The sequence below is a fragment of the Natrix helvetica genome (genome assembly GCF_964273705.1).
Source record: "Natrix helvetica genome assembly, chromosome: 14".
Classification (NCBI taxonomy): Eukaryota; Metazoa; Chordata; class Lepidosauria; order Squamata; family Natricidae; genus Natrix; species Natrix helvetica.
The window spans coordinates 9,384,679-9,411,108 of NC_138564.1; the positions used below are offsets into that span (position 1 = coordinate 9,384,679).

The 26,430-nt window shown below is 47.4% G+C and overlaps 1 protein-coding gene across 1 annotated transcript in view; it reads left to right on the forward strand.

The window, feature by feature from the left end:
* The window catches only part of KSR2 (kinase suppressor of ras 2), a gene marked incomplete at its 3' end in the record, with an annotated part of 130,036 nt that extends 104,382 nt beyond the window's left edge, over positions 1 to 25,654 (forward strand). The window contains exons 15-19 of the mRNA XM_081966893.1: positions 5,997 to 6,093; positions 11,032 to 11,165; positions 18,399 to 18,530; positions 24,174 to 24,303; positions 25,517 to 25,654. Of these exons, the coding sequence (XP_081823019.1) occupies positions 5,997 to 6,093; positions 11,032 to 11,165; positions 18,399 to 18,530; positions 24,174 to 24,303; positions 25,517 to 25,654 (631 nt within the window). The remainder of the gene's footprint in view (positions 1 to 5,996; positions 6,094 to 11,031; positions 11,166 to 18,398; positions 18,531 to 24,173; positions 24,304 to 25,516) is intronic.
* Between the last annotated feature and the right edge of the window lie 776 nt (positions 25,655 to 26,430).

A 26,430-nucleotide genomic window follows, 5' to 3' on the forward strand; every position in this document is an offset into this window, starting at 1 on the left:
CATGGAACGCTGTTCCCTTCCCACCAAAGGTGGTTCCTATTTTTCTACTTGCATTTTTACGTGCTTATGAACTGCTAGGTTGGCAGAAGCTGGGACAAGTAACAGGAGCTCACTCCGTTAGGCAGCGCTAGGGATTCGAACCGCCCAACTGCCGACCTTTCTGATCGACAAGCTCGGCGTCTTAGCCGCTGAGCCACCACGTCCCTCACTTACTGTCCCTCCCGGTTCCCAAATGTGAGCGTGCATTGCCCGTGCGGCTTGCTGTCCCTCCCGGTCCCTCTACTGTCCCTCCCGGTTCGCAAATGTTAGTGTGCATTGCCCGTGCGGCTTGCACGCATATGCACGGCTTGAAAAGGTGCCTAAGTAGAGCAGCATAGAGCCGGGGCGGGTGAGCAGGGCCACCGACGATTTCCACTACCGATTCAGCTTGAACCAGTCCAAACCGGCTGAATACCACTTCTGGAGGAAGATGTTTGAGTGCTGAATTATTTAAAAAAAAAAAAAAACAGAGTGTCTGATCCCTGTGCAGCTCCCCAAATTTCTCTTGCCGAATTATTAGGGTTGACACCTGCTGTTCTCCAAAAGGTCCCTCCCTCATCTTTACCAATAGACTTCTCCATGCTTGGGAGAACTCTTTCCTTTCCAATTTAATCAGTAGACGCCACCGAGAAGCTCGCTCAATTTGCCTTTTCGAGCAACACTTCAGATTTGCTGGTGTCACCTTAAAGGACAGCGTAGTCAATCCTTCAAGACAAAACCAAAGTGGGGGGAAAAAGAAAAGAACTTGGGAGATCAAAGCTGACATCCATCCATGCCTACTCGGGACGGGGGGGAAGGAGCAGGTGCGCTTTGTTGGCCTTTGTTCAGCCTTATCTTTGAAGAACATCTAAAATGAACTTGAGAGCCATTCATACGTGTCCCTTGACTATTATTTCAGGAACTGGAGAGTTTTGCTTGGTCTTGTAAACATGCGCACGGATTCACGTATGTGTCAGACTCTGGCCAGATTCCACCAGTATTTTCATACATGGTTCAATCGTTGTGGAAACTTTTGTAGTTTAGAGGAAAGATCCCACCTACTTTTTAACATAGAATGGAATAGGAAAACAGAGTTGGAAGGGACCTTGGAGGTCTTCTAGTCCAACCCCCTGCCTGGGCAGGAAACCCTACACCACTTCAGACAAATGGTTGTCCAACATCTTCTTCAAAACTTCCAGTATTGGAGCATTCACAACTTCTGGAGGCAAGTTGTTCCACTGATTCCAAATATAAAATGTTATGCTCAGATAGATTTAGAAAAGAACCCTTGGACAATGTTCCTCCAGGCCTTCCTGTCCTCTACCGTCCCCCGGAGTCCATTCACAGTTTTCAAATACATGGAGGGGGGGAAAGGATACCTCTTCAGACACTGTGAAAACGATGTCCTGTCCGTTCTTGGCCCCTCCCAGCTTCTGCCACCGGTGACAGCTACCACTTTCTGGTGCAGGCATAACTGTTTAGACACAAGGAAATGATAGGAGGGCTTAGTGTCAGGCCCAAAAACCAAGAAGGAAACATAGTGGTCCTTCCAAACCGATGTCTTTATTATATCACGGCTGTAGACGGAATCTTGCCAAACTGAAGCACTTTACTATCTGCGTCTACCATATAATTTGAGGGACTATTAGGGAGGCGCTGTCTTCATCCTCTTCCTCTCACAGGTCACATCTAGACTGAGCCACCTTTTTACTCCTCCAGGATGGACCCACTGGTCATCCAGCCTGCTCCATTCCATCACATCTAGGAAGGCTCAGCTAGCGTTCTGACTTCAGCTTCCCCAGAAAGCACGAAGCGGATTCCTGGTCCCGACAAAACCCCTTTTATTAAACGGATGTGAATTCCTCTCATTCACATTCAGCCAAGGCCAGGCAAACAGTCTTTCGAAGGTGGATTTATGACCACGGACCTTATCTAGCTTGGAGAGCTGCCCTGTCAATATTTTCCAAATGAGCTGCTGTGCAAGGAAAGGTTTGGCACAGAGTCTCTGATATTCACGGACAGATCTTCACACTCCTGAAATGAGCGAATGAATGAACGAATGAATTGTTTCCTACAAAAGCCCACTCCCCTTTCGCTCCTCTTTTATTTCCTATGAGAGGGGCCATTCACTGTCCAACTGTGGCTTTATTCCCATGTCGACCCTGATTTCTGAGTTGTTCCCTTCTCCTGGCAGCTCTGCGCATGCACACACTGGGAACAGGCTCCAGCTGTTCTTCTGCTGCACTTAACTTCGACTCTGAAGGCAGCTGATAACTGTCAGACGGCCCTGGCCCTCTCTCTGCCTCCGACACAGAGCCCTCATCAGAGTCTTCCCCAGACTCCAGGACTGGCCCATGTTCCTCCCCAACCTCCTCACTCTCCGACTCTGCTGCCAGCTCTGTTAGCCGCTGGCGAGCCACAACAGCTAAGTTCTTCTAAATATATGCTCTTTTCTCACCACGTGGTAGCTACCTCCTTGGTAGCAACAGTGGCCACCGAGTTTAGCTGCTGCTTGACTGTTCTGCTTGACCCTGTCACCTTCTCTCTTTGCACCCCGTTCCCCAACATAACTAATACCCCCATGGAGAAGTACGCTCTTTCAGTTTTGCCTGTTTGCCTTGATGTACCTTATACATTAGACCACCTGCTCCAAGCCCGCGTGAACTCCCTCGAGCAGTCCATACCATCTCCAGTTCTTTCTCATTAAATTCCTACCCCCACCTTCCGACGTTTTTGAATTTCCGCCACAGCAGGTCCTGCTAAGGCTTCGTTGGCTGCTTGATTTGCAGAATTGTTCAGAGCGGGATGGGGTGGCCATGCAGGTCGCCCGCCCGCATGGTCCAACGACCCCATTGTGGTGGAGATGAGGTGTGACAGAGAAGCACAAAAGAGACAGTGGGTGGGCTGGAAAGTTTGCTTGCCCCATTGAAGCCGGGCTCCTGCCAGGCATCACTAACACTTGTTAGAAAGACAGAAACATTAGAAAAGTCATAAGGAAAACTCCGAGTCATTTCTCTTTCTTCCTCCATATGGAAAATGGAATAGATATTATTCTGGAAAGCATCTTGGTCTGTATTATATACCAGGTCAGAAATGGGATTCAGCCGGTTCGGACCAGTTCGGGCCAACCAAATGTTAATTTTAATCTGGTTCACCAAACTGGTAATTGCAAGGAGCAGCTCACCCTGCCCACCCCTCCCCTCCCAGGAGTCTCCACGCGGCCCGTTTTGGATGCCAGGTAAGGCTCTGGGATGGCGAAAAACGCCTACCGGAAGTACTGGAAGTCTGGAAACATGTCCGTTTCCAGCCTCCGGAGAGATTCTGGAGCCCAGGAGAGTCCGTTTTGCCCTCCTGGAGGCTCAAAGAAAGCTTCCAGAGCCTAGGGAGGGCAAAAACGACTTCCCGCTGGCTTCCCCATTAAGGGGAATGTTATGCTATTCCGTCAGGATTTGTGGGTCCCTGAGTTTGGACACATTCTCCACGTTAATCAATACGAATGGCCTTGGTACAAAAATCGTTGCCCTACATTGCACCCAGTTAAAGATCACGACAAAGATCTTTATTGGGGTATAGATTCCTGGACCAACTTTTCTCCCTATTTTTTTTTAAAAATGACTGTTGAATGCGATACCATTCAGGTATTTTGCAGGAGAGCATTATGTTTCACTTTTTTGTTTTCTTTTTCCCCATTGTTTTGTCAATTATGATAACTTGCTCAATAGTAGTAACTGTGAGAGGGATCTTGGAGTCCTAGTGGGCAACCATTTAAATAGGAGCCAGCCGTGTGCAGCAGCTGCCAAAAAAGCCAACACAGTTCTAGGCTGCATCAACAGAGGGATAGAATCAAGATCACGTGAAGCGTTAATACCACTTTATAAGGCCTTGGTAAGGCCACACTTGGAATACGGCATCCAGTTTTGGTCGCCACGATGTAAAACAGATGTGGAGACTCTAGAAAGAGTGCAGAGAAGAGCAACAAGGAGGATTAGGGGCTAAAACATATGAGGAACGATTGCAGGAACTGGGTATGTCTAGTTTAATGAAAAGAAGGACTAGGGGAGACAGGATAGCAGTCTTCCAATATCTCAGGGGCTGACCTAAAGAAGAGGAAGTCAAGCTATTCTCCAAATCCCCAGAAGGCAGACAAGAAGCAATGAGTGGAAACTAATCAAGGAGAGAAGCAACTTAGAACTAAGGAGAAATTTCCTGTTAGAACAATTCATCAGTGGAACAACTTGCCTCCAGAAATTGTGAATGCTCCAACACTGGAAGTCTTTAAGGAGATGTTGGATAGCCATTTGTCTGAAACGGTATAGCATTTCCTCCCTAGGCAGGGGGTTGGACTAGAAGACCTCCAAGGTCCCTTCCAACTCAGCTTTTGTATTGTATAATTCTTTGCCGCTGAGCAATTTATCAGCATTTGGACCTGGGCTGAAGCCTCCTCAGATTCCTCAGTCGAATGAATCTGAAATAGAGTTGAAATCTGAAGGGCGTGGGATGGCGCCGTTGGCAGCGGAGGTGGGCGGCAGAAGGAAGCCAGGACGCCTATCCCTGCCGCCGCCTCTCTTACCTCTCGCGGCAGAACCAGATTAAATGCACACCTGCGATTTCCCCCATGCTGCTTTTTTTTTAAAAAAAATTTTTGGGGGAGGGTTTATTATCAGGTATTTAGCCTCTGCTTCCCCCCGTTGCCCGTCAGGCGCGTAGGTGGGCATGGGAACCAGTGTGTAAGTGTGTGTGTGTGTGTGTGTGTGTGTGTGTGTGTTTGTGTCTTTTCAATGGGGGAAGAAGTCGAGGCAGCATCCACCCACAGGCTCCATTACATGATTCAAATGTCAATACAGATTTTAATTGGTTTCAGGGTCCCCTCCTTTCTCCCCCTCCCCACCCCCCCTCCCCACCCCCCCTTCCCCCTCCCCAGCACCGGCAGCTGCATTTGGTAATTAAGACTCCGCAAATAGATCTTCTCGGCAGCAGCCAAAGGAAGATGGGCAAATCTCGGCCGGCTGATGGTTTTATTTTATGTTGTTATTTTATTTTATTTTTTTCCCTTCCCTGCCTTTTGTCAGCCTTGCTTTCGTGTCACAAGGCTGTCCTCCGTGATGCGGAGGCGAGTCGCTAGTCCTCAGGATACGGGCCCGGAGGCTCCCGTAAAAGTAGGCATGGGGGATACAGGCAGATCTCTGAAGGTCCCAAATTGAATGGGAGGGTCTCCCCTGCGTAGAGCGTTCTCGGCAAGACTCAAAGTGCTAGGAGTTGTTCTGATTGGAAATCCGCCTCTTTTCTTTTTTCTCTTCTTCTCTTTCTCTTCTTTCTTTTTTCTTTCTCTCTATCTTTTTGTCCCTCCCTCTCTTCCATCCATCCATCCCTTCTTTCTTTCTTTCTTTCTTTCTTTCCCACTCTTTCTTTCTTTTTCCCTTTCTCAATTTTTCTATTTCTGTTTGGTTTGTCTATCTTTCCTTCCTTCCTTCTTTTCTTCTTTCTTTCTCTCTTTTTCTTTCTCTCTTTCGCTTTACTTCTCTATCTCTCTGTTCTTTCCTTCCTTCCTTACTTCTTTCTCTCTTTCTCTTTTCTTCTTTATCTTTATCTCTATCTTTGTTCTTTCTTTCTTTCTCTGTTGCTTTTTCTCTCTTTCTCTCTTCTTCCCTATCTCTGTCTTCCTTCTTTCCTTCTTTCTTTTTCTCCTTTTCTTTCTTTCTCTCTTTCTTTCTCTTTTCTTCTCTATATGTCTTTGTCCCTTCTTTCTTTCCTTCTTTCTTTCTTTCTTTCTCTTTTCTTTATTTCTTTCTCTTTTCTTATATCTATCTCTGTCTTTGTCCCTTCTTCCTTCCTTCCTTCCTTCCTTCCTTCCTTCCTTCCTTCCTTCCTTTTCTTTTCTTTTCTTCCCAAAACTCGCTTTGCAGATTTCACTGCAGGCTTTCCTCCCCCTTCCCCGCCTTGCCCCTGTCAGCCACTTAAAATTCTGCTCTCCTTTTCAGCTTGTGCAAAGGACGCACCCTCTACTCGGTGGTGAGAGATGTCAAAATGGTCCTGGATGTCAACAAAACACGACAGATTGCTCAGGAGATTGTCAAGGTAGGGGGGAGGGGAGGGGAGGAGGAGGAGGAGGAGGAGGGCTTGCTCTCAGCATGTCCTGGGCAGTCTCCAGCGGGTAATTTCATGCCAGGAGAAGAAATCGCCACTTACAATCCCCAAATCTCGAAGCTGGTGTTAAAAACAAAAAACAAAAAAATTCTACCCCGCACATTTAAAGCTCCTGAAACAATGGAACTCCCTTGAAACAATCCATCTGTAAACCCAGAGACAGATGGGCGACCACCACAGATGTTAGTCTTCTTTATCACACTGGCCAGTTGTGGGAAGCTCTTCCCATCCACGACTCGGGGGAGGCCCGTGTGGAGTGTTTCTTGGAAAATTCACCGAAGGAAGGGTCCTACCATAGGGAACACCGGAACACCTTTCTACCCCCTGAGCGGCGGTGGCGCAGTGGTTAGAGTGCAGCACTGCAGGATGCTTCTGTGGACTGCAATTTGGCAGTTCGAATCTCACCAGGCTGGAGGTCGACTCAGTCTTCCGTCCTTAAATGAGGAGCCAGATTGTTGGGGACAAGAGGCTGACTCTGTAAATCGCTTAGAGAGGGCTGTAAAAGCAGTGTGAAGTGGTATATAAGTAAGTGCTATTGCTATTCCTTCCTTCCTTCCTTCCTTCCTTCCTTCCTTCCTTCCTTCCTTCCTTCCTTCCTTCCTTCCTGTGCAGTGGTTAAAATGCAATAAATGCTAACCACTATCAGGAGTTCAATCCTGACCAGCTCAAGGTTGACTCAGCCTTCCATCCTTCCGAGGTCGGTAAAACGAAGAGACCCAGATTCTTGAGGGCAAGAGGCTGACTCTGTAAACCACTTAGAGAGGGCTGCAAAGCACTGTGTAGCAGTATATAAGTCTAAATGCTTACATATTGCTCTTCCTTCCTCCTTTCCTTTCCTTTCCTTTCCTCCCCTTCCCCTTCCCTTCTCCTTTGCCCCTTCCTTCCCTCCTTCCTTCCTTCCTTCCTTCCCTTCTTCCTTCCTTCCCTCCTTCCTTCCTTCCTTCCCTCCCTCCCTCCTTCCTTCCTTCCCTCCCTCCCTCCCTCCCTCCTTCCTTCCTTCCTTCCTTCCTTCCTTCCTTCCTTCCTTCCTTCCTGTGGTTAGAATGCATTAGTAACATAGTTGTTGAGTGAATCCCACTTCTCCATTGATGTTGTTTGCCCAAAGGTCACATAAATATGAACCAGTTGCTAAGCGTCTGAATTTTGAGCACATAACCATGGGGGATGCGGTGACGGTCGTAAGTGTGAAAAAGGTCTTTTTGTTTTGTTTCCCGGTGCGTATTATTTACATATATTTACATGTGCTATAGTACAATACAATACAATAGCAGAGTTGGAAGGGACCTTGGAGGTCTTCTAGTCCAACCCCCTGCCTAGGCAGGAAACCCTACACCAATTCAGACAAATGGATATCCAACATCATCTTAAAGACTTCCAGTGTTGGGGCATTCACAACTTCTGGAGGCAACTTCTGTTCCACTGATTAACAGCTTGCTTAGTACGTTGAGTGCGCAATAGCATTAGATGTAAAAAAAAAAAAAAAAACCTCCTCTGCTCACCTTAATTAAAAAGCATCTGATTGCTAATAGCGCTAATCATCATCTGAGTCTTCAGCGAGTCGTAATCTTTTTGGCCAGGGGAGCGTCTCGTTAAAAGCGCAATAACCGCGAAGCAGAACACCGCGAAGCACGATTAAAATGTGACACCTCTGGAGGTGGCTGGTACGAAGGCTCTCCTGTTTAAGACACTGCCAGCGAAGGTGGCCTAATCAGACCAGCTCTACCTGACGTGCTATGTCAAATTCATGCTGCCCTGTGACATCTATCACATCTGGAAGCTCCGGGGCAAGAAGGCTGCTACCTGAGAAACCACACTGAACTAAGTCCCTCTGGATCCTGGATTTCCAAGAAGAGGAGACGTTATCCGAAGCAATCATGGCAGCCGGATAATTCCTGGGAAATTGAAGCTGGAGTCGAAAGCTAGAACCAGCCTATACGGGTCCTAAAAATCGATGGAACGGGCCCATCGTTGAGTTGTTGAGTGATGCATTTGGAACCTTGGAGCTAAGCACTCCAAGGTAAAGAAGGGACGTGGTGGCTCAGTTATAATGTACACTGAAGATAAAGTGGCTCCGTGGCTAAGACGCTGAGCTCGTCGATCAGAAAGGTTGGCGGTTTGGCGGTTCGAATCCCCAGCGCCTGTAACGGAGTGAGCTCCCGTTCCTTGTCCCAGCTTCTGCCAACCTAGCAGTTCGAAAGCACGTAAAAAATGCAAGTAGAAAAATAGGAACCACCTTTGGTGGGGAGGGAACAGCGTTCCGCGCGCCTTCGGCGTTGAGTCATGCCGGCCACATGACCGCAGACAGCGCTGGCTCTTCAGCTTTGAAACGGAGAGGATCACCGCCCCCTAGAGTTGGGAACGGCTAGCACATACATGCGAGGGGAACCTTTACCGTTACCCTATACAATGAATTTAGCTCCAGAACTCCTCTTCTCTGGACCGCTATTGAAGTTATGGAGTAGGAACTGTTGAGCAGTGATAAGGTGGGAGGAACTGGTTCTGCATCAAGGGGGAGAACACAGCTTTGTGGAGACGTCTTTGGATCATTCCATGTCTTCTTTCCAAGTGCCATCCTATGGAAATATATTCTAACATTAAGATGATGTGTGTAAAGATTTGTTTTAAACCCTGCAATCCAGAAGGGGGCGCTAGCAAGTCATCCCCAGGGCTGATGAGCCCTGAGGTTCTACAACCCCTTTTTGGAATTAGACGAAGTCTCTTTTTTTGCTAGAGCACTTTCTTAAAATGGTTTTACGGGGAGAATCGGAACGAGGAGGGTGTGTCCAAAATGAAACGGACATTTATACTCTCGTTCTACATGTTTGTCCCTCCTCCAACGTTCCACGAATTCTTCATAGCAATAGCACTTGGACTTAGATATTGCTTCACAGTGTTTTGCAGCCTTCTCTAAGCAGTCAGCCTCTTGCCCCCAACAAGCTGGGTCCTCGTTTTACCAACCTCGGAAAGATGGAAGGCTGAGTCAGCTTGGAGCCAGTCAGAATCGAACTCCTGGCAGTGAGCAGAGTTAGTGCATTCTAACCATGGTAGGGAGGAAGGAAGGAAGGAAGGCCAATAGACTCATAGACCACTTTACAGTGCTTTTACAGCCCTCTCTAAGCGGTTGACAGAGTCAGCCTCTTGCCCCCAACAATCTGGGTCCTCATTTTAGCGACCTCGGAAGGATGGGATGATGAGTCAACCTTGAGCCGGTCAGGATCGAACTCCTGGCAGCGAGCAGAGTTAGCCTGCAATACTGCATTCTAACCATGGAAAGGAGGGAGGGAAGGAAGGAAGGCCAATAGACTTATAGACCACTTCACAATGCTTTACAGCCCTCTCTAAGCGATTTACAGAGTTACAGCCTCTTGCCCCCAACAATCTGGGTCCTCGTTTTACCAACCTCGGAAGGATGGAAGGCCGAGTCAACCTTGAGCCGGTCAGGATCGAACACCCGACAGTGGGCAGAGTCAGCCTGCAGATAATCCACTCCGGTTATAAAGTTATGAAGGCCTAGTAAACAAAACAACTGCAATTCACAGAGGCTGCTCCAATAGAGATGGAGCACGTTGGAAATAAGATCAAGCCATGCTGTCATCGGACAATTTCAGACGGAAGCTGGAAATAGCGGTGCGATTCTCTGCCCCTTCTCCCCAAAAGACTTGCCCTAAGATTAGGCCTGGAAGGCTACTCCTTGGGATAAATCCTATGAGTCATGTCTCTATTTATGGTGAGCCAGGTTCTCTGACCTTCTGCCCCAAACACGGTTGCTACCAATGGCTCATCGGCCCTGGGCAGCATCTGTTTGGACGTTCCTATAAATTCCTTGATGAATGCCTGGAGGAGAGACAAAGCTAGCCAGTTTAGCTAAGACGCCCATGACTCACATTCTCTCTAGACATGTCTCTTTCTTCCACAAGACCAACGGCCGGGAGGGCCTGCGATGGCAGCGTGTGTGTGTGAGGGCCGACCTTTTTATAGAGGAGAAAGGGTCGTGACAAATCACCCTGTCTCCACATCCATTACGTTTCTAAACCATCAACGTCAGCGTTGCCGGCAAGCCATTGGGTGGATTTGAGATTGCAGTTGGGGGCAGTTGAGTGGAGAGCGATCCATCTTTACGTTCTGAGCACTGGACAGTTTCCCTGAGTGATGAGTTCTCAACTCACCAAACTCCAAGGGATCTTTATAATCGTCACCCGTCACTGCTGCAAGCACTTCAGGGTCTTCTTCTTCTTCTTCTTCTTCTTCTTCTTCTTCTTCTTCTTCTTCTTCTTCTTCTTCTTCTTCTTCTTCTTCTTCTTCTTCTTCTTCTTCTTCTTCTTCTTCTTCTCTTCTCCTCCTCCTCATCTCCTCCTCCTCGTCCTCCTCCTCCTCCTCCAATATGAGCAGAATTCTCATTTCCTCTTTCTGTTCTCTATTATGAAAACAACTTCTTCTTCTTCTTCTTCTTCTTCTTCTTCTTCTTCTTCTTCTTCTTCTTCTTCTTCTTCTTCTTCTTCTTCTTCTTCTTCTTCTTCTTCCTATTTTTCTACTACTACTACTCCTCCTCTCCTCCTCCTCTTCTTCTTCTTCTCCTCTTCCTCCTCCTCCAATATGAGCAGAATTCTCCTTTCCTCTTTCTGTTCTCTTATGTGAAACCTCCTCCTCCTCCTTCTTCCTCATCCCCCTCCTCTTCTCCTCCTCCTCCTCCTCCTCTAGGCTTAAAGTTGCCAAGTTTGGAGACCCCTGTTCCAGATCAACCAACATCTAACATGGATCCCAAAAACATCTTAGGTTTTTGGGGGAGGTGTGGCGTATAAATCTAAGAATTGTTTTAAAATGTCACAGAAGCCTTTCTGCAACTCTTCACTCCGTTCCCTTTCTTTACAGGGAATGGGCTACCTGCATGCGAAGGGAATTCTCCACAAAGATCTCAAATCTAAGAATATCTTCTATGACAACGGGAAAGTGGTGATCACGGATTTTGGCCTCTTCACTATATCTGGAGTTCTGCAAATGGGCAGGTACGTAGGAGAACATCCTCACTATCAGGGGTGAGCATCTATGGGTTCACCCAGGTTCGGGAGAACCCATAGCTAACATCATATGGCCAGTTTGGAGAACTTCCAAATCCCAACTCTGGCTGGCCACGCCCACCACGCCCCTCCCAGGAGTCTCCACCTGGCTTCTTTTGGATGCGAGGTAAGTGCAGGGCATGCGGGGGCCTCGCGAGTTCTCGGCATGGCCTGTTTTGGCTGGCAGACCTGCCATGGTCCAGTCCTTTGATATTTTGAGCCTGGCCCCTGGTGTCAGCATTCCAAGTATCATCCAGAATTAAATCAGAGTCCAAGGCAGAGCTTTCATCAAAGTTCCATTTTAATAAGAGAGACATGTTGGTACAATCTGTGGAAAACCCGAATCTGAAAGCTTCCTGGGTTTTCCCCACCCAGTTGAAAGTTCATGATCTTGTCCCCGCACCCACAAGTTCATCACACGGTCCAATCTTCCTCTGCCACGCTGGCATTTCCACCCATCTAGTTCCAGTCAGGTGCAGAGGTGCGGAGACAAAGGGTGACCTTGGGCTTCCAGAAAGGAATTTTGTTTTAGCTACATAGCATTCTACTTACTATTCCTCCTCCCAATTACCCCACTAATGAAACAGCATAGTAAAATAATAGAGTGTGTGGCAGGCCAAAGATCCTAAAAGGAATATGACTGCAGGCCTGACACCTGGTGCACCCCACAGGCCGGGTTTGGCCCGCGGGCCTCGAGTTTGAGACCCCTGCTCTAGGGCATGACTCCCATGGAATTGAAATCCGGCAAATTTCACGAAACATCTGATGACCTAAAATCGTTTGTGACATCATACACAATGTCATCAAGACCCTTCCCAAGCAGGGGGCTCCCTTTCTTCTCGCTTCCCGCGTTCAATCTTTCTCCCTAGGAATTTAATTAATTTGTTTCAAGAACAGGGTGTTTTTTTAGGCGAATTTCATCGCCTGCGGTCTCCAATTTAGATGTAACGTTGTACTTGCAGGTTCTTTCCCAAATGAAAAAAAAAAAACAGAAAAGAAAAGAAAGAAAAGAAAAAGGAATGGAATTAAACCCCAGCTCTATTGTGCAGAGTTTCCTTGCAGTTAATTATTGCTTTATTGCAAAGCCGCCTGTGAGATAAATCACACATTTTAATCTTTCCGTAATTATGGTGTGTCAAAGGCACTTGGATTTAAAAAAGAGATAATGGCCTGCTTATTTTTCTCTTTCTTTCTGTCCCCCTCCTTCTCTGAGGTGTATCAATTGTCAGGTCGAAGTGGTTAACTGTACTCTGTGTAGGTTTAATATTTCTTATTCCGCTTCCCCCCCCCCCCCACAAAAAAAATGATGGTCTATTTATACCCTCTCCAGGTTTATCGTATAATTAGTTATTTATTTAAAGCAATTTGATCCTGCTGTTTGGTACGAGAGAGGCTTCCAGATATTAGAACTGAGGAGTTTCTAACTTTAAATACGTGGTCAAAAAAAAAAAATCATATGGAAAGGGGACCGAGAGGGAGGAAGAAAAAAAAAACTCATTTTGTCCAAAGTTTTTCAAAGTTATAAAAAGTTTTCCCTGGCTGTTCTGGGATCACGGATTGTGAGAATGCACCATAAATGAACGACTTGCCTCCAGAAATTGTAAAGGCTCCAACCAATTTCGTTGTATTTATTTTGTACAATGACAATAAATACTATACTATACTGGAAGTTTCTAAGAAGAGATTGGATAACCATTTGTCTGAAATGGTGTGGGGTTTCCTGCCTGAGCATGGGGTTGGACTAGAAGACCTCCAAAGTCCCTTTCAACTCTTATTCTTGTTCTGTTCTGTTCCATTCCATTCCCTATTTCCCAGCCCTCTCTTAAGTGGTTTACAAAGTCAGCTTCTTGACCCCCCAACCATCTGGGTCCTCATTTTATCCACCTTGGAAGGATGGAAGGCTGAGTCAACCTTGAGCCAGTCAGGATCGAATTGCTGACAGTGGGCAGAATTAGCCTGCAATACTGCATTCTAACCACTGCACCACCAAAGAAAGAAAGAAGGAAGGAAGGAAGGAAGGAAGGAAGGAAGGGCAATAGCGATAGCACTTAGACTTATATACCGCTTTACAGTGCTTTTACAGCCCTCTCTAAGCGGTTTACAGAGTCAGCCTCTTGACCCCCAACAATCTGGGCCCTCATTTTACCCCCCCTCGGAAGGATGGAAGGCTGAGTCGACCTTGAGCCTGGTGAGATTCAAACTGCCAAATTGCAGGCAGCCGGCAGTCAGCCGAAATAGCTTGTAGTACTGCACTCTAACCACCGCGCCACCGTGGCACATAAGTAAGAGTAGAGTGGGGGGGCCAGTCTAGCTTGGAGTCACTCCACGGAAGGAGGTGACAGAGGCCAGTCTTTTGATGGGCTTTATCTGCCTGTTAGTCTGGTGAGATCCTTGTAAGAGAAGAAGAGCGATAAAGAAACCACTTTGACCTGCTCATGGAATTGTTCTGGTTCCTTGCACCTGACAGGCAGGTGTATAAGCTCTGCCCTCCACACTGCTGATCCACCCTGCTTTGAATGCAGCATCCAGGTAAGGAAGGCACACCTGTCATTCCAGGAGATGGATGAGCTTCCCTTCCGTCTTTTTTTTTTTTACACGCTCTTCTCTCCTCCCGCACGTTGCAACCAGCCTCAAAGCTAGCTCCGGATTCCCAATGAGATGCTCACGATTGGATTCGTTTCATGCTGGATGTACGGGAGATGCCGGGAGTCTGGGGTTTGAGTGGCCCTCTGATTCTTCTGCTCAGTCGCCCAAGAAGTGGTACCAATCAATTTAGCCCCAATTTCCCAATGAATCTGGGTTGCATATTACTAATTAGAAGGAAAACCACTAACAACTCCCAAAATAACAGGGAGGGAGGGAGGGAGGGAGGGAGGGAGGAAAGAAAGAAAGAAAGAAAGAAAGAAAGAAAGAAAGAAAGAAAGAAAGAAAGAAAGAAAGAAAGAAAGAAAGAAAGAAAGATGGAGAAGGTGGGAGGAAGAAGGGGAGGGGTGGAGGAAGAAAGGGAGGGAGGGAGGAAGATGGAGAGAGAGGGAGTGGAAAGTGAGGGAGGGGGGATGAAAATGGAGAGGGTGGGAGGAAGGGAAGGAAGAAAGAAAGAAGGGAAGATGGAGAGAGGGAGGGAGGAAGGAAAAAAGAAGAAGAGGGAGAGGGAGGGAGGGAGGGAGATGGGGAGGGAGGAAGGAAGGAAGGAAGGAAAGAAAGAAAGATGGAGAAGGTGGGAGGAAGAAGGGGAGGGGTGGAGGAGGAAGGGGAGGGAGGGAGGAAGATGGAGAGGGAGGGAGTGGAAAGTGAGGGAGGGCGGATGAAAATGGAGAGGGTGGGAGGAAGGGACAGAAGGAAGAAAGAAAGAAAGAGAAAGAAAGAAAGCAAGAAAGAAAGGAAGGAAGGAAGGAAGGAAGGAAGATGGAGAGAGAGGGAGGGAGGAAAGGAAGGAAGGAAGGAAAAAAAGGGAAGAGGGAGGGAGGGAGGAAGATGGAGAGGGAGGGAGGAAGGGAAGGAAGAAAGAAGGGAAGAGGGAGAGAGAGGGAGGGAGGAAGATGGAGAGGGAGGGAGGGAGGAAGGAAGGAAGAAAAATGGAGAGGGAGGGTGTAGAAAGGGAGGGAGGGATTTCACCTACAGTGGCTGGCATTGTCTTCTTCTGGTTGATTGCTTTCCATACACTTGGTTTCAGCCACACTGACTCAGAGTGAGGATCGCCTTCCGCTGAGAAAACATTGAATTTCAAACCGTCAATTTCCGTGTCTACCCAGGGTGGCCCTTCTGTCGGGCTAGGTTGGTCCTTCAACTTCACCTGGCAGATGGGCATCAGGGTGGCACAGTGGTTAGAACGCGGCACTGCAGGCTAATTCTCTTTGACTGCACGCTGCCAGCTGTTCGATTCTGACCGGCTCAAGATTGACTCAGCCTTCCATCCTTCCGAGATGGGTAAAAGGAGGACCCAGATCATTGGGGGGCAAGAGGCTGACTCTGTAAACCGCTTAGAGAGGGCCAGAAAGCCCTGTGAACCAGTATATAGGTCTATGTGCTATTGCTATTGTCCGTCCTTCCTTCCTTCCTTCCTTCCTTCCTTCCTTCCTTCCTTCCTTCCTTCCTTCCTTCCTTCCAGCTGAGTCAGCCTTCCTTCCTTCCGAGGTGGGTAAAAGGAGGGCCCAGATTGTTGGGGAGCAAGAGGCTGACTCTGTAAACCGCTTAGAGAGGGCCGTAAAGCCCTGTGAAGCAGTCTATAAGTCCAGGTGCTATTGCTATCATGACTCAGGGAGGGAGGGAGGGAGGAGTTGCAGAGCGCAAATCTGCAAACATCTGTCTTCCCCCTCCCCTGCCCACTCCCCCCCTACGCTACCCCCTTTCTCCTCTGATGAGTCAGGCACAGCACAGGCTACAGAAGGCAGGGACCCCCTGTGTGATTTGTGCATTGTGATTCTCGGCCTCTGCCTGAGTCCAATCAGATGGCATCTTTCTGTTTATTTGTTCTTAGTCCACAGAGAAAATTGCTGGTTTCCTCCCCCCCCGCTCCCCCCCCCAAGAAGCAGAAGCGCCAATTAGTTGTGGTGTTTCGGATCTATTCTGACCTAGGCTTCCCAAAAGCAGGAAGCCGACAGCTCATCCCAATGAAACCTCTTTTATTGAGGTTAAAGGGAATTCCTCTCCAGCAAAGTCCCGGAAAACAGTCTTTCATGAGATTTCACAACCACAGACCTTTTATCAGGCTTGGAGAGCTGCCAGGCCGATATCTTCCAAACGCCATGCTATAGCAGCAATTCCTTGGCAAGAAGTCAGGAACAGATCTTCACCCGAATGAACTGAACTAATGGCCTCCTGCAAACTCCACTCCCCAGTCGCTCCTCTTTTATTTCCTCTGGGAGGGGCCATTCATCGTCCACCTGTGGCCTTACTCCCAAGTCGACCCCTGTTCTTTAGCTGTTCCCTTCCTTTGGCAACTCTGCGCTTGCACACACTGGGAACAGGCTCCAGCTGTTCTTCTGCCTCACTGATGTCTGACTCCGAAGGCAGCTGATAACTGGCATACGGCTCTGGTCCTATCTCTGCCTCTGACACAGAGCCCTCATCAGAGACTTCCCCAGACTCCGGAACTGGCCCATCTTCCTCCCCAACCTCCTCACAGTCTGAATCTGCTGCGGCCATAACAGGAATCTTTGGGGGGGGGGGATGACTGAAAAACAAGCTTTGCTAGGTGGTGGTAGCGATTAGTGGTGGAAGAATTAATGCCCAAAAATGAAAGACCAGCCCTTCCGGTTTCCGACACTACCGCACGCACAAAGGCCAGCGGATTATCACATGCGCAGGCGCATCAGAAACCCAGAAGAGGACTGGGCAACGCCACACCTGCCAGGTGACATGGCTCCGCATGCCACTCTGGCGCCACAGGTTCGCCATCACAGTCCTAGGTCTTTTGTTTGTCTGGGCTAATCTTGTCAGTTTCCGCTCCCTGCCTTTTGTGCTGCTTATTGGGAGTTTCTGGCTGCCCTTTGTTTATGAATAGAGCAGCCTGGCTTTACCAAATATATCCATTCACAAAGCCTAACCTCTCCAGGTTTCTATACCTTGAGGCTGTTTTCCTATAGACTTTCAACTCCTTTGTTGAGGAGTTCTTTCTTCCTCTTCTCCTTTAGGGGAAAATATTCTACTCTGCCTCTTCTACTATTCTGGGGAGTATTTTATTCTGGGGAGGAGGGAGCCTTCCCATCCTAACCCAGAGATTCATCCAGTCCCAAACCATAATTATTTACTTCGCCTTTATCCTCCTTCTCTTCCAAGGATTCAGAACAGCTGTCTAACTCCATCTCTCTCTCTCTCTCTCTCTCTCTCTCTCTCTCTCTCTCCCTCTCCCTCTCTCCCTCTCTCCCTCTCTCCCTCTCTCCCTCTCTCTCCCTCCCTCCCTCCCTCCCTCCCTCCCTCCCTCTCTCTCTCTCTCTCTCTCTCTCTCTCTCTCTTCAGTCCCGTGAAGTAGGTTAGTTTTCGGGGGCCCAGAAACCGAGATGCGCCAATGAAGGTGGTTTCCTCATCAAGACTTTGAATTGGGCCTATTGAAGCACAGCAGGTGGTCTGAAACACATCTGGCCACAAACCTTTAACACAGTTTTGTGTAGATTCATTTTGCTTCTTTCTCTCCTCTCTGATTAGCTGGTTTTTTTTTCCTGGGGACTTGGGTATGCTGGCTCATTCTCTACTTTCATTTCTGTCTTTTCTACTCATTTCTTCCCCCGGGGGGGGGGGGGGAACTGGTGTGAACGTTTCTCTTTCCGCAAAGCATCTGCTTGCGTATGTTGATCAACCTTTTCTGGAAAAATCTGTGGAGATATATATATTTTACAGATTTGGGGAGTTCACAAAAGGACCCATTCATCCCCCCCCCCCTTGAGATAAGCTCAGGAGAGGTTGTTTAGGAACAGGATGCGGGAAGGGACTGATCTAAGGAAAGTGTGAAGATGGAATCTGTTCTTATTCCGGTGGATCTTGGTCTGCGCTGATCCAGATACAAATTGTTCCAGGATCCACCCAGTTCAAATCTAAATCAGTGGATCAAAAATGCAAGTAGAAAAATAGGGACCACCTTTGGTGGGAAGGGAATAGCGTTCTGTATGCCTTGGGCGTTGAGTCATGCCGGCCACATGACCACGGAGACGTCTTCGGACAGCGCTGGCTCTTCGGCTTTGAAACGGAGATGAGCACCGCCCCCTAGAGTCGGGAACGACTGGCACCTATGTGCGAGGGGAACCTTTACCTTTAAGCCTCTGTAGACTATGGTCAATACCTAAATTTCAACCATGAGGAGTAGATGCTTCAACAAGGGAAGAGTCACTTTCAGTGATAGGATGGTAAGATGGTGAGAAGCCACAGCCTTATCTTCGTTTTGCCAATTCAGATCTCCAAGGCCAAAGAAACTCCAATTGCTTTCATGAGCTCATTTTCATTCAATCAGGTCACAATAGCAGCAGGTTCCGAATGAGCAAAAGTCGGAAGTTTCCATTCTCGTAAGTCCAACTGTCGCTGAAGAAGAGAGTGGGGGGGGGGGGGGACACACGAGAAAGCAGCCAGCTCAGCACGGGTTCTGGAGGAACAGCGAGAGAAATCAATACAACTTCTTTGTGTTTGATTCAGACGTGACAGAGCCAAAGGCAAGCGGAGGCTCTACTAATTGGCTCTTCTCTTGTCCTGCAGGAGAGAGAACAAACTCCGGATCCAAAATGGCTGGCTGTGCCACTTGGCACCAGAGATCATCCACCAGCTGTCACCGGAAACGGAAGAAGACAAATTACCTTTCTCCAAGCATTCAGATGTCTTTGCTTTTGGGTAAATGTCATTATTGGGTGGAAGGGGAGAGGGGAATGGATCAGTGGTGGGATTCAAATTTTTTTTATTACCGGTTGTGTGGGCGTGGCTTGGTGAGCATGACAGGGGAAGGATACTGTAAAATCCACATTCCTTCCCCTCTCCAGGGAAAGGATACTGCAAAATCCCCAATCCCTCCCCACTCCAAGGGAAGGATACTGCAAAATCCCCATTCCCTCCCCACTCCAAGGGAAGGATACTGCAAAATCCCAATTCCCTCCCCACTCCAGGGGAAGGATACTGCAAAATCCCCATTCCCTCCCCACTCCAGGGGAAGGATACTGCAAAATCCCCATTCCCTCCCCACTCCAGGGGAAGGATACTGCAAAATCCCCATTCCCTCCCCACTCCAGGGGAAGGATACTGCAAAATCTCCATTCCCTCCCACTCCAGGGGAAGGATACTGCAAAATCTCCATTCCCTCCCCACTCCAGGGGAAGGATACTGCAAAATCTCCATTCCCTCCCCACTCCAGGGGAAGGATACTGCAAAATCCCCATTCCCTCCACACTCCAGGGGAAGGATACTGCAAAATCCCCATTCTCTCCCCACTCCAGGGGAAGGATACTGCAAAATCCCCATTCCCTCCCCACTCCAGGGGAAGAATACTGCAAAATCCCAATTCCCTCCCCACTCCAGGGGAAGGATACTGCAAAATCCCCATTCCCTCCCCACTCCAGGGGAAGGATACTGCAAAATCCCCATTCCCTCCACACTCCAGGGGAAGGATACTGCAAAATCCCCCTTCCCTCCCCACTCCAGGGGAAGGATACTGCAAAATCCCCATTCCCTCCCCACTCCAGGGGAAGGATACTGCAAAATCCCCATTCCCTCCACACTCCAGGGGAAGGATACTGCAAAATCCCCATTCCCTCCCTACTCCAGGGGAAGGATACTGCAAAATCCCCATTCCCTCCACACTCCAGGGGAAGGATACTGCAAAATCCCCATTCCCTCCCCACTCCAGGGGAAGGATACTGCAAAATCCCCATTCCCTCCCTACTCCAGGGGAAGGATACTGCAAAATCCCCATTCCCTCCCAATCAGCTGGGACTCGGGAAGCAGAGAGTAGATGGGGGCGGGGCCAGTCAGAGGTGGTATTTACCAGTTCTCCGAACTATTCAGAATTTCCGCTACCGGTTCTCCAAATCTGATCAGAACCTGCTGAATACCACCTCTGAAATGAATGAACGAGTTCGAAAGTCGTCTTGGAAGAAACGTCTCTTATCCAATAAGTTTTCATCCCATCGGTGAACTTGGGCGGTGGATTATGGACATACCCTCTGCCCCTTTGATGAAAGTTTCTCCCTTAATCACTGTGTTTTCAGATGCGTGCCCGCAAAACAATTGCAGTCGGCACAAAGAAACGCCTTGCCTTGCCTTCTTAATCAAGTGCTATTCAACATGTAATGAAGAGAAGATGCCAAGCGGGGCGAAGTTGAATTCCAAAATAGGCAATAATGAGTTTTGATAAGATTAATAATTAGTTGGGATGAAGATAACGTGTTGGCACCGAGCTTGAAACAGAAGGTTATGAGCTCCGGGGCTCTTAAAATACCTTATTGTGGGAAGTTACTAGTCCTGGAGGAGGCAGTTCTGTTGCCGAAACACGATGCGGGATGATAAGGCCCACTCGCCAGAAAAAAGGCGCATGGACATCATGATGGCAAACCTATGTGGCAGCAAAAATGCCATATAAAAATGGTATTTCTGCCTGGAAAGCTCCTGGGGTGGAACTGAAAGGCAAAAGAGAGGCAGTATGCTCCCTCCCATATTTGGGCATGCCAGGTGTATATATAGGCAAATATGACCATTTTTTTCTACTTGCATTTTTACATGCTTTCAAACTGCTAGGTTAGCAGAAGCTAGGACAAGTAACAGGAGCTCACTCCATTATGCGGCGCTAGGGATTCGACCTGCCGACCTGCCGACCTTTCTGATCGACAAGCTCCGCGTCTTAGCCACTGAGCCACCTAGAAAAATGATTAGGAGCAACTCAGCTAAACTTAGTGCAAAACTAAACATCAGCTCATGAAAGTTTTGTTTCCTGCTGCGTTCTAGTTTCCTTTTATTTGGTGGTTTGTTTTGTTGTTGTTTTGCTTGCCCAATTAATTATCACACTTCATAGCAAAGGGGGGGGGATCCATTTTTATTATTATCTTTTAGAGGTTTCCCTGTCCTATGATGAAATCTTTCCCTTGGCCCAATAGTTTTTTTTTTTAATCTGACAGATTAATTTTCTTCGAAGCCACTGAGATGGGCAACTTCAAGAACAGAGTACTAAAGTGATTAATTTATAACTGAGTTCTTATCTGGCAATGTGTTTTCATGGGGTTGGTGGGTAAAAACAGCAATTAAATCCAATGCAAGCATTGGTATGACTTTAAAAAGAACAGTAATTATTGGAGAAAGAGCGTTCTTATCAGACAGAACCCCTGGGTAATTTTTTTAATTTGAAGTTTATATTTTGAGAAAATTTCTTTCTTTCTTTTTTTCTTCTTTCTTTCTTTCTTTCCTTTCTTCCTTCCTTCTTTCTTTCTCTCTCTTTCATTCTTTCTCCCTCTCTGTTTCTCCATCTATCTATGTATCTCTATCTTTCTCTCTTTCTCTCTCTGTATTTCTCTCTCTATATATATAGCATCTTTCTCTCTGGTCTCTCTGTCTCTCTGTCTGTCTCTCTGTCTCTGTCTCTCCCTCCCTCCCTCCCTTCCTCTCTCTCTCTCCTCTCCTCTCCTCTCCTGATCATTTCTCTTCTCTTCTCTTTTTTTCTTTTGATGGACTGGATTTTAAAACTATTATTTGGGCTTATTTCATTGTACCTGATAACTGCTGATATTTCCTTAACATTTTACCAGTTCAATCGCAACTCCAAATGAAATACAGCAGTGAACAAATAAGAGATTCACATTTCCCTTGGCAAAACACACAAACAACTAGAAAATGAATAGCAATACACCATTGGCGCTCATACCTTTCGTAGTGTCCGACGCTAGTTAAATATTTATCCTGCCATCTAAGATAATTACGAAGAAAACAATTGCCCGTTCCATATAAGCTATTAAGGGATTTCAGCTTGGGATACAGTTGCAATTAAACTATGAACAAACTCCCAGTGGAGGTATTCACACTTATGAACGCTACAGTCCACTGCACGCTCAAAAGGACGTAAGTTTTACATCCCCACTTGGCCAAGCCTCCCTCGCTATCTTTCCTAAGCAAAACCCAGTTTTGAAAAGGAAAAATAGAACAAAAACCAGGAAGAGGAAAATGTTCTTGGATCCTGAAATAGCCTTTTTTCTCCACGACTGGAAATGACGTCGCTCGGTTTGAGCCAAAATCGTCTCCTTGGTTCAGAAGTCCTGAGAATGGCTATTTCCTCTGCTCCTAAATTCAATCAGAAGTTTGCAGGAAAAACCCGCAAGGCCCTGAAGAGGAAATATGGCAAACATATCACTTCCGCTACCTCACAAACTAGAATCAAGAAGGAGCAAAAAGTTTCAAATGACATTTTTCCTGATAGGAAGCACCTGACTTTCCTCTGATTTTTTTTTTTACAAGTTTTATTACAATTGTTTTCTTTTTTTCCAACATACATACTTTATGGACAGAGTGTTTACCATCTTAGACATCACGTTTATAATCATGGTTTAATTGTATTCTAATCTTCCCACTTTTATCAATATTCATCTCTTTTATATGATCCTTTCTCTTTTCCCATCAATCCAGTTAGCTTTACGTATCATTGCTAAATAAATCAACGAAGCATGGAATGTAAGGTAACTTCTCCAAAACTCAATACGGAAGCTGGGTGTTTAACCATGCATGCAAAAAACATATTGGAGGTGCCATGAAAAGAGGGGAGGAAAAAAAATTAATTTCACTGGCAGAAGCAGCTGTTTAATTGAGGCATTTTTTATTGTGCGCACTCATTACGCCCCCCCTTCCATCCTCAGATTTAAAAAAAAAATAGTGCCAGGGATTCACATCATTTCTGCACAGAATTACCTCTTGGGTAGGAGATTTTTCAATCTGTGACATGACCTTCAGCTGCCTCTTAGGTTGATCTGCATGATTTCCCTTTGCAATCTTGGAGGCTGTCGGAGTTTGGCGGCTATAATTAATAAATAAATACAGGGCGTGATTCTAAGCGGGTCCTGCCGGCTGATTCAAAGTTGGATGAGAGGTGCATTGCCCTTCTCTTTTTCCTGGGGAATCCTGATGAATGAAACGACGTGTTGCTTCAGGGGTATCACTCAGAAGGTTATTAGCATCTTTCATCATCATTCTAGGAAAAATGCTGTGGCGGTTAAAAATTATATTAAGATCCCATCACGGGTAGATAGGATGTCTAAAGATTATTTGGCTCATGATGGCTTTTAGAATAAGATGTATCTCCCCAACTTTTCACTTTATAAGAAATTTGCACTGGATTTGGTGAATCTTTATCTTGGAGGAAGCAAAATAAAGCAACTTTTTAATATAAAAATGTTTTGATAATGGTTACTTTCACAAAAGTGAATAATGCACAATAGCTTGCAGACCTCCATAGCTGGTAGTAATGTCAGAGAGAAAAAAACATTCAAAAGGCATTTTCTGTTCCATCTATTGTGGTAAGCCATGGGAATAAAAGAATGTTCTTGCGTTCCAAAGTTGAGCCCAAGAACCTAACTAATTAAAAAACAGACTTCTTAGTCGCCCTATGTTTTGGATCTCCCATACTTTCCAGCCAGTGTGACTTGATGGGACCTGTAGCCCAACCATCTGGCGAACATCAGCTGATCCTGACCCACATGTTGGCTAACTCAACAAGCATTTTTCTGAACTCCCGGAGTTCTTGACGGCATTTTAATTGAGATCTCATCTCCAAGAGAGAGATGCTCGGTCTTTGTTGTGGCCCGTCAGTGGCCAGCAGAGCTGGCAACAGATTCGGACAGTGAGGAGGTTGGGGAGGAACATGGGCCAGTCCTGGAGTCTGGGGAAGGCTCCGATGAGGGCTCTGTGTCAGAGGCAGAGAGGGGGCCAAAGCCATATGCCAGTTATCAGCTGCCTTTAGAGTCAGATGAACAGCTGGAGCCTGTTCCCAGTGTGCGCATGTGCAGAGTTGCCAGATGAAGGGAACAGCTAAAGAACAGGGGTCAACTTGGGTGGACGATGAATGGCCCCTCCCAGAGGAAATAAAAGAGGAGCGAAAGGGGAGTGGAGTTTGCAGGAGATCATTAGTTCACTTCATTGGTTTGTGACCCTCCGAGGCTCCTTGCCAAGTTCTGATCAGCCTGGCAGCTCTCCAAGCCAGATAAGGTCTGTGACCGTAAATCCTCCCTTGAAAGACTTTGCTGGATGTGAACGAGCAGAATTCACAGTCAATTAATCAAAGGGGTTTTTGTCAGGACCGGGAGTTTGCTTCATGCTCTGGAGAAGCCTAGGCCAGAACAAACGTTTCCCACATTCTCCAGAAGAGAAACGATAGAGCAGGCCCTTCCTTAACCCTTTAGGCATGCCAGGATGTTCTCTGCTCTCTTCTAACCGCCTTGCTTTGGTGGCCAGAGGGGAATCTTTCTAGAGTCCCAACGCTTGTTAACTTGGTCTCCTACTTTGCCTCCACAGAACCGTCTGGTATGAACTGTACGCCCGGGAATGGCCCTTCAAGACCCAACCAGCGGAGGCAATAATTTGGCAAGTGGGCCGAGGGATGAAGCCGAACCTCAGCCAGATCGGCATGGGGAAGGAGATTTCAGTAGGTGACTTTCGGGTGAAGTGGTGGTAAGGGAGTGGAGAAGAAAGCCCAGAGCAGCAAGGGGTCCTTGGTGCTCTCTGGGCTTGATCATTGCTTTTTTTTTTTAAGGTGGGGGCAGATGTTACCTTACACAACTAGGTGACATCACCAGTTCTGGAAGAAAGGGAGGTTTGCAGGGAGGAGGAGGAGGAGGAGGAGGAGGAAGACTGTGAGGTCCTTGGTGTTCTCTGAGCTTGCTTGGTTTCTTTACCCAAATTAGATAACATCATCAGGGCTAGAAGGAAATGGGGTTTACAGAGAGGAGGAGGAGGAGGAGGAGGAGGAGGAGGAGGAGGAGGAGGAGGAGGAGGGGGAGGAGGAGGAGGAGGAGGAAGAGGAGGAGGAAGGCTGTGGGGTCCTTGGTGTTCTCTGAGCATGCTTGGTTTCTTGGAGACGTTTCATTACTCAAATTAGATAACATCATCAGGGCTAGAAGGGAGTTTGTGGGAGAGGAGGAGGAAGAGGAGGAAGAAGAGGAGGAAGACTGTGGGGTCCTTGGTGTTCTCTGAGCTTGCTTGGTTTCATTACCCAAATTAGATAACATCATCAGGGCTAGAAGGAAATGGGGTTTACAGAGAGGAGGAGGAGGAGGAAGAGGAAGAGGAGGAGGAAGGCTGTGGGGTCCTTGGTGTTCTCTGAGCTTGCTTGGTTTCATTACCCAAATTAGATAACATCATCAGGGCTAGAAGAAAATGGGGTTTACAGAGAGGAGGAGGAGGAGGAGAAATGTGGAGTCGATGCTCTCTGAGCTTGGTTGTTTTCTTGCAGAAGTTTCATTACCCAACTAGATAACATTATCAGTGCTAGACGGGAGGGGAGTTTGCAGGGAGGAGGAGGAGGAGGACCATGGGGTCCTTAGTGCTCTCTGAGCTTGGTCATTTTCTTGCAGACATTTCATTACCCAACTAGGATAACATAATCAGGACTAGAAGGGAGAGGAGTAGGATGGGGGGGGAGGGGACTTCCTTCCTTCCTTCCTTCCTTCCTTCCTTCCTTCCTTCCTTCCTTCCTTCCTTCCTTCCTTCCTTCCTTCCTTCCTCTTTCTCTCTGTCTCTCTTATTCTCTTTTCTTTCTCTCTTTCTTTTTCCTCCCTCCCTCCCTCCCTCCCTCCCTCCCTCCCTCCCTCCCTCTCTCTCTCCTCGCATAGCCCTTTTTTCTTCTCTTCTCTTCGCAGGACATCCTCCTCTTCTGCTGGGCCTACGAGCAGGAGGAGCGACCCACTTTCACCAAACTCATGGAGATGCTGGAGAAACTGCCAAAGCGGAACCGCCGCCTCTCTCACCCCGGCCACTTCTGGAAGTCAGCAGAGTAAGGCGGAGGACGCTCTCCTCCTTCACGCGCCCTCCTCGTTGGCTTCCCTGGGCCCCAGCCGCCTGATCGCCAGCCCCGTTTCTTTAGCTATCGCGACCCAGCTAATCCTTGGAAGTGCAGAACAGGGTTTTTCAGTTAATTCTTAACCAAGTTAAGAATTTGCTGGGTTACTTTCTTTGTTATCAGGCATTCCCCCAAAAATGAGTTTTTGGGAATGAGAATTTAACGCACAAATTAAACGTTGCGCATTGGTACATACGGTATGTGCATTTAGGTCAAGGATTACTAGCAGCCGAGCAACGGTGAAATATCTGGGGCAGGGCGGGGGGAGGGACCCTCCAGGACTCTTTCCTGCTCTGGCTGTTTACCGATCTCCCTAGGGTATAAACGTAAGACCGTCCCTAACACACACACACACACACACACACACACACACACACACACAGCCTGTTGCTAGGCCAACTGTCTGCTCACAGCTGGAGTGAGCCTTGCATTCCATTTCTGTTCTTTGCAAGGAAAGAGGAGGGGAAAAGGCACCTGCAAGAAAGAATTATCCCTATTTTTTTTAATACCCAATTTCCTCTCAAATTGTCCACCATTGTTCAAGCCTGAAAGATAATGTGGCATCGCAAGGGGTTTGAGACTCGATCGGTTAAGGTAAAGGTTTCCTCTATCCTATGTCAGACTCTAGGGGGCGCTGCTCTTCTCTGTTTCTTAGCCAAGGTAGCCAGCACTGTCCAAAGACGCTACTGTGATCATGTGGCTGGCATGACTATG